The sequence below is a fragment of the Arachis hypogaea genome, chromosome 20, assembly GCF_003086295.3.
Source record: "Arachis hypogaea cultivar Tifrunner chromosome 20, arahy.Tifrunner.gnm2.J5K5, whole genome shotgun sequence".
NCBI lineage: Eukaryota > Viridiplantae > Streptophyta > Magnoliopsida > Fabales > Fabaceae > Arachis > Arachis hypogaea.
This window is the reverse complement of record NC_092055.1, coordinates 43,448,352-43,460,525: the sequence shown is the minus strand read 5'-3', so window position 1 is coordinate 43,460,525 and position 12,174 is coordinate 43,448,352. Positions and strand designations below refer to the sequence as shown.

Sequence of the window (12,174 nt, the reverse complement as noted above, 5' to 3'; positions counted from 1 at the left end):
ACACATTGTATAAATAGTCCATTGTCTCCCTAGCGGGATCCTTTTTAAAATTAATGCTTAAAAGGCTACCTCATTCCTTTAAGAATAAACTAAAATGTATTTTAATTTTTTTTAAACTCAATCTTCAAAAATTGTTTTGTTCGTTTAGAAATTAATTATAAAGGTGTTTTAATCTTTTTAAAAATTAAAATTTTAAGTTTTTATAGGTATATTTTTTAAATGCATTTGATGTGGCATTTTCATATTTCCTGTTTCTTATATTAATTTTTAAACTAATCTTTTTCTATTTTCATTTAACTGTTATACAAGAGAAAAAAAAGTTTTCACAATTTCAACTTGTATTTGCAATTAAATATATTCTAAACAATAAAGAAAATATTTTTTTTTCCATAGTTCAGTAGACTTGATTTACATCATTATTGCGGCAGGCTCATCTTTCCCTGAAACAGATTTTTTTTTCAAGTTCTAACAATCCTACAACTCTTATTCCCTAATCCTAATAATATCCTATAGCCCATACACGTTTGCTCTACGCTCTTTGCTCCAATCCATCTAGAATAGCGGTTACGGAGCCCACCTCCGAAGCCCATTACGGCCTTCCCTCACTCTCACTACTTGGCACGGCTCCAACAACATGTAGCCTCGACAAGAACTCTAACACCACTGCCGAACTGCTCCCCTTCGTAGATCACGATGCCACTTGTTGCCACAATCTTTAATAAAAGGGAATCTCTTCAACTCTGTATACATTAACATCTGTACGTTATAATTCCCCTTATTATTATTATTATTGTTGTTGTTGTTATTGTTAGGATAATATTTAGATTTTTTTTGTTTTATTATTGGTGCAACCCCACTGTTGTTGCTGACAGTGAATACATGGTCAGAATGGAGTTTAACTCTAGAGACTGTATAGTTATCAAAATCGAACCGATAATCGATCCAATTAGACTACTGGATCACCGGGTCACTGGTTCAACCGATAGATTACAGGTTGAACCAAGTGATCTAGTCATATTAAATAATTATATAAATTTTATTTTTTTATAATACAAATTTTTATATTAATTAACTTATTTTAAAATTTTAATAATTTATTAATTAATTACATTAATCAAATATATGTTAAAAAAGTTAATATTAATAAATATATATAAGTATCAATAAAAAATATGGTATGATTAATAAAAATATTTTTTCTTATCTTTTTAATTTAGAGATATTGAACAACATTTAATGTTTATTTTAATAATTATGTAAAATTAAAAATAATTAATTTAAGTGAGTAAATATAAAATAAAAAATTAAATTAAATTAAATATAAAAATTACTCATTAGAATAAAAAGACAAAAGGATAAGGAGATTTTAAATATTGCATTACTAAAATAATTAATACATGAAGCTATTAATTAAGATATGTCTAATAAATTATAATACATTTATAAAAAGGCATCTATAGTATAAAAGAACATCTTAGTCTGGTGGTTGTAGGGTCTTTCATGTTCTGGTAGTCCCAGGTTTGAACCTCATGATACAAATGCAAGAAGGGAGGCCAATAAAAGAACAAGCTACATGGAAAAAGGTATGAATAGCAAGACCATAACAAACCATTCACACAGAAAGCAAAAGGATGACAAAAGTGAAAGGTAGTTAAGGAGAAGAAATGATCAGAAAAAAGTGTGTATGAATTGTGAGCTCATTCTCTCTCTGCTAATTCTCCTCTTTCTGAATTCTTCAATTTTCTTTTCTCCTCCTCATTGGAACTTTGCTTTGGTCAGGTGAGCTGGGAGTCTAATACTGCTTGTGGCCTCTCCTTTGGTTATTCTTTCCTTTTCTTTCTTGTAATTACTCTTGACCTCATACACTAGATACCATTCCTTGTGTTAGTTCTATTATTTTTATATACTATACATACATTAACATTGGGCATCCGTATCATTGGTGCTTTCGTTGAGCTGCCATGGGAGACAACACTCGGATGCAAACAATGCAAGCTGCAATTCTCCAGTTGACAGAGCAATTTTATAGCCAACAGGAACAGCTCGCGGCTATAACCTAGTCGTTAGCTTCACTCTAGCATCAACGGGAGGGACATCATGAACCGCCATCGCGACAATTTTTTGCGCCCCAACGTCAATTGAAGTTAGATTTTCCTAAGTTTTCAGGGTCTGAGGATGTCACACAATGGATTTACCGTATGGACCGATTCTTCCGCATATACGAGACCCCAGAGGATCAGATGATGGATCTTGTTGCAGTCAATTTGGAGGCGCGAGCCCTTGCCTGGTTCCAAATTTGGAAAAAACTCAACCCAGTAACATCCTGGCTTGAATTATCCACTGCTATGCAAATGCATTTTGGCCCTTCTTTATTTGAGACTCCACGTGAGGAATTGTTGAAGCTCAAACAAATTGCTTCGGTGAAACTTTATTTTGATGCGTTTAATGAGTTAGCTGCAAGGGTTTATGGGATGGATGATGCTTTAATGCTTGATTGTTTTGTTGGTGGGTTACATCCGGACCTGAAGCGAGAGGTTAAATCTCGATCTCCGGCCTCTTTGATGCAAGCCGTTTCATTAGCAAAGTTGTTCGAGGATAAATTCTTCCCACCAACCCAAAATGGGCGTTCGTCTCTTCGACCGCAGTTATCGTCCCACCCACGTACTCCTAATCATACACAACAAAGGACTGTACCCGCTTTACCTTCACCTCCTAACATTTCCCATACACTACCGTTACTGTCCACACCACCAATTTCAAACACATTGCGCAAACTCTCACCTACTGAGATCCAATTCCGGAGGGATAGAGGCCTCTGTTTCACTTGTGATGAGCGATACACCCCAGCCCATAAGTGCAGTTCAAAACACTATTTTCTAATCCAGACCTTGGAGGAAGTCCCAGAGGAGTCGCAAGCTGCGACACATGCGTCAGAACCCGTGCAGGCCAAAATTAGCGTGGAGCCAACCGTGGAGGAATCATTGCATTTATCTTATAATGCTTTGACTGGTGTACCGAATCGACGCTCCATTCGCTTTACCAGGGTAGTCAATGGTCGCCAGATACGTATTTTAATGGATGGGAGTAGCTCGGACAATTTCCTCCACCCAGCCTTGGCGAAGCAGTTATCGTTGCCTGTGTATGTCGCGCCCCCGTTCAAGGTAGAAGTCGGCAATGGTGAATTATTACAGTGTGAAGGTGAAGTGCGTGCGGTGCCAGTTATGGTGCATGATCATACACTGTTTATCACAGCCTTTTTACTCCCAATAGCCAGTGAAGAATTGGTACTAGGTGATATATGGTTGGAGACGCTTGACACACACTTGGTCAATTATCAAAAGAAATTCATTACCTTCTTGGACAATAACCGACTCATTACCTTACAAGGGGAATTGAATAACCAGCCAACCCAAGCTCAATTCAATCACTTGAAACGGTTGTGTGCCACTAAAGAAATTGCAAAACTATATACTATTCAATTACAAATGCCAGAAGCTACATCTCCTCAATCTCTCGACATACCAAGCAATACTCCTCTTGAGTTGGCAATGTTGTTGCGCCAATACAGTTCAGTTTTTCAGGTGCCTCAAGGCTTACCCCCGACACGAATGCAGGATCATGCTATTCATTTATGTCCAGGCACATCCCCGGTGAAAGTGAAGCCTTATCGTTATGCTCATAGCCAAAAGACTGAGATTGAGCGCATTGTGGCTGACATGTTAACTGCAGGCATCATTTGGCCTAGCTTGAGCCTGTTTTCATCCCCTGTGCTTTTGGTGAAAAAGAAATATGGCTCATGGAGATTCTGCACGGATTATAGGGCTCTTAATGCAGTCACAATCAAAGATTCCTTCACAATGCCGACAGTTGATGAACTCTTAGATGAACTCTTTGATGCACAATATTTTTCCAAGTTGGACCTCAGGTCGGGGTATCACCAAATCCGTGTGAGGCCTGAAGACTGTTTCAAGACAGCGTTTCGAACACACTAAGGCTTGTACGAATGGCTCGTAATGCCCTTCGGCCTTACAAATGTACCGGCAACTTTCCAAAGCCTCATGAATTTAGTTTTTGCACCTGTATTAAGAAAGTTTGTCCTTGTCTTCTTTGACGACATATTGGTATATAGTCCTGATTGGAATTCACATATTGAACATTTAGTGTAGGTTTTAACTATCCTCAAAGAGAATGCTTTATTTGCTAAATTCTCTAAGTGTTCTTTTGGTAGGACAGAGGTTGATTATTTGGGCCATGTAGTTTCCAAAGAAGGGGTGAGGGTGGATGCCTCAAAAGTATAAGCGATCAAACAATGGTTACCTCCTACTTCGGTGAAGTAGTTACGAGCCTTCTTAGGCTTGGCTAGTTATTATCGCAAATTTATCTATAACTTTGCTTTAATTGCTGCGCCTCTTACCGACTTATTGCGCAAAGATAACTTTGCGTGGTCTGCTGCAGCTAATGCCGCGTTTGTGAACTTGAAGCGGGCTCTATCGTCGGCGCCAGTTTTAGCCTTGCCAAATTTCTCCAAGCCTTTTGTTCTTGAGACCGATGCTTTTGGATCGGGGATCGGTGCCATTTTGAGTCAAGATGGAGACCCTATAGCGTACTTTTCCAAGAAATTATCCATGACAGCCCAGAAACAATCGGTGTATGCTAGAGAAATGTTGGCCATTATTTCAGCAGTCGCGAAGTTTCGACACTATCTCTTGGGGCATAGATTTGTTATCAGAACTGATCACAAGAGTTTAAAAGAGCTACAGAATCAGACTATACAAACTCCTGAGCAACAATTTTGGTTGACAAAATTATTTGGCTACGATTTCACAATCGAGTATAAGAAAGGTTCCGAAAATCAAGGAGCGGATAGTCTATCTAGATCATTCATGGGTCTCTCAGTGCTGCATTGTTCTTTGGTGCCTCAGCTGCAAGCTGAATCGAAGGATTATGACCCCAGATCTGAGTTTTCAGAGTTGGAATTAACTTCGGGAAGGTGGCAGCAACGTCAGGGTTTGTGGTATCGCGGGGACAGAATCGTGGTTCCCCACACCTCTTCTTTAGTGAAGACCTTACTCTATGAATTTCACGACTCAATGGTGGGAGGTCACGGCAGCTACCAGAAGACTTTGACCCGCATCTCAGCACAGTTTTTTTGGAAGGATATGGCCAAAACTGTGAAGGAGTATGTCCGAGCTTGTCCTACATGTCAGCAGGCTAAGTACTCCACTTTACCACCTGCAGGCCTCTTACAACCTTTACCCATGCCCTCACACTTATGGCAGGATATATCTATGGAATTTATCACTGGCTTACCGGTGGTACAAAGACTATCGGTGATTCTTGTTGTGGTTGATCGACTCTCCAAGTTTGCGCACTTTATTCCTTTGCCTGCGAACTATACAGCACTTAAAGTTGCCGAGGCATTTTTGAAACATGTGGTGAGCGTTCATAGGGTTCCCCAGTCAATCGTTTCAGATCGTGATCGAATTTTTTACTAGCAGATTTTGGGAGCAATGCTGTCAAGGCCACGGCATCACCCTCGCTCGAAGCTCGGCGTATCACCCTGAATCGGATGGGCAGACCGAGGTGCTCAATCAGGGCCTTGAAATGTATTTACGTTGTTATACACAAGAGAAACCTCGCGACTGGCCAAAGTTGCTTCCTTGGGTTGCCTTCAATTATAATACATCATACCATTCAGCTATTGGTATGTCACCCTACAAAGCTGTCTTTAGAAAAGATCTAGCCCCAATTATACGCTACAACCCACAAGCTTCAGACACACCTGTAGTTCAAGAACAATTACAACAGCGTGATACTATGTTGGAAGCTTTGAAGCATAATTTACAGCGAGCACAAGCTAGGGTGAAGGCTACAGCCAATACCAGGCGACGTGATATTGAGTTCAACATTGGTGACTTTGTTTATGTCAAATTGCAACCTTATAGACAACACTCTTTGGCTGTGCACAAACATTACAAGTTAGCCATGAAGTATTTTGGCCCTTTTCCCATATTGCAGCGAATTGGTAAAGTTGCCTATAAACTAGAACTGCCACTCGGGGCTCGCATCCACCCTGTGTTTCATGTGTCTTTGCTAAAGAGGTGCGTGGGTAACCCTACTCCAGCCAATATACCAGTCCCATTACTCATTGATGCCCAACATTGCAAACTGTACCCACACCTAGTATTGGGTCACTGAATGGTTAAAAAGGATGGCCGTTGGCATGAAGAAGTATTGGTCAAATGGCTTCAACTTACTGATGAAGAAGCCACTTGGGAGTCCTATGAAGATATGAAGATTTAATACCCTCAGTTCAACCTTGAGGACAAGGTTGTTTTTTAGGACAGGGGTAATGATACAAATGTAAGAAGGGAGGCCAATAAAAGAACAAGCCACGTGGAAGAAGGTATAAATAGCAAGACCATAACAAACCATTCACGCAGAAAGCAAAAGGATGACAAAAGTGTGAAAGGTAGTTAAGGAGAAGAAATGATCAGAAAAAAGTGTGTATGAATTGTGATCTCATTCTCTCTCTGCTAATTCTCCTCTTTCTGAATTCTTCAATTTTCTTTTCTCCTCCTCATTGGAACTTTGCTTTGGTCAGGTGAGCTAGGAGTCTAATACTGCTTGTGGGCCTCTCCTTTGGTTATTCTTTCCTTTTCTTTCTTGTAATTACTCTTGACCTCATACACTAGATACCATTCCTTGTGTTAGTTCTATTATTTTTATATACTATACATACATTAACATTGGGCATCCGTATCACCTCAGCAGTAATGCCAATTTTTTGAAATTGGTACGTGCTGATGTTATCTTGACATCATCTTGCAAGCTGACCGGTTCGATTCGTTCTGTAGCTCAGGCCGGTTTGATCGGGTCGAGGGTGAGACTACCAATATCTTGCACTTTTTTTTAGCCATTTGCAAATACATGTGGTTAATTGATATGGTGTTATCCTTATCTCTGATTGACACGAGTCAATTATTTCAGCTGTAGGTCGTAGTAATGAAGTATGATAATATGCGAGAGCTATTCACATGTTTTGTGTCAAACACATAGCATCCAACTTTTTTAGGAGGTTCAAGGTGCCGCATATGCAGAAGATGATTATCAATATAGGCTATTCTAGAACTATGCATAAATTCAATATGTTTCACCAGAGATTATGTGAGCCGGGGAGGGCTTACAAGTAGTGGCTGGACAATATCTCTTGATCGCAGTATGCCTTGGCATCTGATGGCGGACATTGCTGAGGCCATATAATCACCAACCTAGTGGAGTGCATTAATGGAGTATTGAAAGAGACACGTAATCTTTCCATCACAGCCCTTGTTAAGTACAGGTCAACTATTCTCTGAATATGCAACTGATGAGCGGATAATTTATACGCTTTTTGGCATTGTTTTTAGTATGATTTAATTAGTTTTCATTATATTTTTATTAGTTTTTAATTAAAAATTATATTTCTGGACTTTACTATGAGTTTGTATATTTTTCTATGATTTCAGGTATTTTCTGGCTGAAATTGAGGGATCTGAGCAAAAATCAGATTCAGAGGTTGAAGAAGGACTACAGATGCTGTTGGATTCTGACCTCCCTACACTCAAAGTGAATTTTCTGGAGTTACAAAACTTCAAATGGTGCGCTTCCAATTGCGTTGGAAAGTAGACATCTAGGGCTTTCCAGAAATATATAATAGTTTATACTTTGCCCGAGTTTAGATGACGCAAACTGGCGTTGAACGCCAGTTCCATGTTGTAGTCTGGCGTTCAGCGCCAGAAACAAGTTGCAAAGTGGAGTTCAACGCCAGAAACACGTTACAAACTAGCGTTCAACTCCAAGAATGACCTCTCCATGTGAAAGCTTCATGCTCAGCCCAAGCACACACCAAGTGGGCCCCAGAAATGGATTTCTACATCAATTACTTACTTCTGTAAACCCTAGTAACTAGTTTAGTATAAATAGGACTTTTTACTATTGTATTTACATCATCTTTGGATATCTTTGGATTATCTTTTGGTCCTTTGATCATGTTTTGGGGGCTGGTCATTCGGCCATGCCTGGACCTTATCACTTATGTATTTTCAACGGTAGAGTTTCTACACACCATAGATTAAGGTGTGGAGCTCTGCTGTTCCTCAAGGATTAATGCAAAGTACTACTGTTTTTCTATTCAATTCAACTTATTCCGCTTCTAAGATATTCATTCGCACTTCAATATGATGGATGTGATGATCGTGACAGTCATCATCATTCTCAACTTATGAACGCGTTCCTGACAACCACTTTCGTTCTACCTTAGATTGAATGGATATCTCTTGGATATCTAATACAGGGGACCGAGTCCGAGTTATTAGTGTCTTCGTGGTATAAGTTAGAACCCATGGATGACCATTCCTGAGATCTGGAAAGTCTAAACCTTGTCTGTGGTATTCCAAGTAGGGTCTGGGAAGGGATGGCTGTGACGAGCTTCAAACTCGCGAGTGCTGGGCGTAGTGACAGACGCAAAAGGATAGTAAATCCTATTCCAGTATGATCGAGAACCGACAGATGATTAACCATGCAGTGACAGCGCATTGGACCATTTTCACATGAGGATGGGATGTAGCCATTGACAACGGTGATGCCCTACATAAAGCTTGCCATGGAAAGGAGTAAGATTGATTGGATGAAGACAGCAGGAAAGCAGAGATCAGAGGAACGAAAGCATCTCTACACGCTTATCTGAAATTCTCACCAATGAATTAAATAAGTACCACTATCCTATTTTATATTTTATTTATTTTCATCCACTATAATTTCTTAATACAATTTAATTTGCCTGACTGAGATTTACAAGGTGACCATAGCTTGCTTTAAGCCGACAATCTCCGTGGGATCGACCCTTACTCACGTAAGGTTTATCACTTGGATGACCCAGTGCACTTGCTGGTTAGTTTTACGAAGTTGTGAAACAGATATAAGATCATGAACATGCATATTGAGTTTTTAGCGCCGTTACCAAGGAATGGAATGATCACGATTTCGCACACCAAGTTTTTGGCGCCGTTGCCGGGGATTGTTCGAGTTTGGACAACTGACGGTTCATCTTGTTGCTCAGATTAGGTAATTTTATTTTAATTTTAAGCTTTTTATTTCTTATTTTCAAAAAATACAAAAAAATTTTTCTTCTTTTTCGTTTTTCCTAATTAAATTTCAAAAATCCAAAAAAAATTATAAAATCACAAAACCAAAAATAATTTTTGTGTTTCTTGTTTGAGTCTAGAGTCAAGATTTAAGTTTGGTGTCAATTGCATCTTTTTAATTTTCTAAAAATTATTTTTGAAAATTTCATGCATTGCATTCTTTCATGATCTTCAAGTTGTTCCTGGCTAGTCTTCTTGTTTGATCTTCATATTTTCTTGTTTTGTGTCTTTCCTTGTTTTTCATATGCATTCTTGAATTATTAATGTCTAAAGAATAAAAATTTTTAAGTTTGGTGTCTTGCATGTTTTTCTTTTCTTAAAAATTTTCAAAAATAAGTCTTGATGTTCATCTTGATCTTCAAAGTGTTCTTGGTGTTCATCTTGACATTCATAATGTTCTTGCATGCATTGTGTGTTTTGATTCATAATTTTTATGTTATGAATCTTTTTCATGTTTTTCTTTTTCTTCATTAAAAATTCAAAAAATCAAAAAAATATCTTTCCCTTTTTCTCTCTTAAAATTTCGAAAATTTGGATTGACTTTTTCAAATTTTTTAAAAAAAATCTAGTTGTTTCTTATGAGTCAAATCAAATTTTCAATTTAAAAATCCTATCTTTTTCAAAACTTTTTCAAAAAATCAAATTTTTTCAAATTTTCCTTAATAATTTCGAAATTTTTTAAAATTAATTTTCAAAAATCTTTTTCTTATCTTTATTCCATGATTTTCGAAATTAATACTAACATTTAATATGATTGATTGAAAAATTTCAAGTTGTTACTTGCCTTTTAAGAAAAGATTAATCTTTAATTTTTAAAATCATATCTTTTTGTTTCTTGTTAGTCAAGTAATCAACTTTAATTTTAAAAAAAAAATCAAATCTTTTTAAATTTCTTTTTCAAATCTTTTTCAAAATAAGTTTCAATCAATCATATCTTTTTGTTTCAATCATATCTTTTTTTTAATTTCAATCATATCTTTTTCAAATTTAATTTCAAAATCTTTTCTAACTTCTTTCCTAACCTCTTATCTTTTTTTAAAATTGATTTTCAAATCTTCTTCAATCAATCTTATCTTTTTGTTTCAATCATATCTTTTTCAAAATCACCTAACTAATTCAATCCACTCTTAAAATTTTCGAAAATACCTCCCTCTTTTTCAAAATTTCATTTTGATTAACTAATTATTTTAAATTTAATTTAATTTCAATTTTTAATTTTCGAATTCTAAGTTTAATTTTAAAAAATTTTTTATTTCTATTTTCGAAATTTAACTTTAAATTTTAATTTTTATTTTTCGAATTCTCTCACCTCTCATCTCCTTCTATTTATTTTTTCATCTACTAACACTTCTCTTTCACCCAAAAATTCGAACACCACCTCCCTCTCTGTGTTCGAGTTTTTTCCTCTTCTCTTCTTTACATTACATTCTTTTCTTCTTCTACTCACACAAAGGAATCTTTATACTGTGACATAGAGGATTCCATATTTTCTTTGTTATTCCCTTCTTTGTCATATGAGTAGGAGCAAGGACAAGAACATTCTTGTTGAAGCAGATCCTGAACCTGAAAGGACTCTAAAAAGGAAACTAAGAGAAGCTAAAATACAACAATCCAGAGACAACCTTACAGGAATTTTCGAACAGAAAGAGGAGATGGCAGCCGAAAATAATAATAATGCAAGGAGGATGCTTGGTGACTTTACTGCACCTAATTCCAATTTACATGGAAGAAGCATCTCCATCCCTGCCATTGGAGCAAACAATTTTGAGCTGAAACCTCAATTAGTTTCTCTGATGCAACAGAACTGCAAGTTTCATGGACTTCCATCTGAAGATCCTTTTCAGTTCTTAACTGAATTCTTGCAGATCTGTGACACTGTTAAGACCAATGGGGTTGATCCCGAGGTCTACAGGCTTATGCTTTTCCCGTTTGCTGTAAGAGACAGAGCTAGAGTGTGGTTGGACTCTCAACCCGAAGATAGCCTGAACTCTTGGGATAAGCTGGTCACGGCTTTCTTAGCCAAGTTCTTTCCTCCTCAAAAGCTGAGTAAGCTTAGAGTGGATGTTCAAACTTTCAGACAGAAAGAAGGTGAATCCCTCTATGAAGCTTGGGAGAGATATAAGCAACTGACCAAAAAGTGTCCTTCTGACATGCTTTCAGAATGGACCATCCTGGATATATTCTATGATGGTCTCTCTGAATTAGCTAAGATGTCATTGGATACTTCTGCAGGTGGATCCATTCACCTAAAGAAAATGCCTGCAGAAGCTCAAGAACTCATTGACATGGTTGCTAATAACCAGTTCATGTACACTTCTGAGAGGAATCCTGTGAGTAATGGAACGCCTCAGAAGAAGGGAGTTCTTGAAATTGATACTCTGAATGCCATATTGGCTCAGAATAAAATATTGACTCAGTAAGTCAATATGATTTCTCAGAGTCTGAATGGAATGCAAGCTGCATCCAACAGTACTCAAGAGGCATCTTCTGAGGAAGAAGCTTATGATCCTGAGAACCCTGCAATAGCAGAGGTGAATTACATGGGTGAACCCTATGGAAACACCTATAATCCCTCACGGAGAAATCACCCAAATCTCTCATGGAAGGATCAACAAAAGCCTCAACAAGGCTTTAATAATGGTGGAAGAAACAGGTTTAGCAATGGCAAGCCTTTCCCATCATCCACTCAGCAAAAGACAGAGAGTCCTGAGCAGGATCCATCTAGCTTAGCAAATATAGTCTTTGATCTATCTAAGGCCACTCTAAGTTTCATGAATGAAACAAGGTCCTCCATTAGAAATTTGGAAGCACAAGTGGGCCAGCTAAGTAAAAGGATCATTGAAACCCCTCCTAATACTCTCCCAAGTAATACAGAAGAAAATCCAAAAGGAGAGTGCAAGGCCATTGAATTGATCATCATGGCCGAACCTACAAGGGAGGGAGAGGACGTGAACCTCAGTGAGGAAGACCTCCTGGGATGTCCAGAGAT

The 12,174-nt window shown here is 37.7% G+C and overlaps 1 protein-coding gene and 1 non-coding gene across 2 annotated transcripts; one reads left to right on the top strand and one right to left on the bottom strand.

Moving 5' to 3' along the window:
- The first annotated feature begins 2,198 nt into the window (after positions 1–2,198).
- Positions 2,199–3,992, top strand: LOC112785823 (uncharacterized). Its single transcript, XM_025829246.1, has one exon. The coding sequence runs from the start codon at positions 2,199–2,201 to the stop codon at positions 3,990–3,992; it is 1,794 nt and encodes a 597-aa protein (XP_025685031.1).
- Positions 3,993–11,233: 7,241 nt separating this feature from the next.
- LOC112787157 (small nucleolar RNA R71) lies at positions 11,234–11,341 on the bottom strand. The gene has a single exon (XR_003194586.1). It is a non-coding gene; the product is annotated as a small nucleolar RNA R71 (small nucleolar RNA).
- Positions 11,342–12,174: the final 833 nt, after the last annotated feature.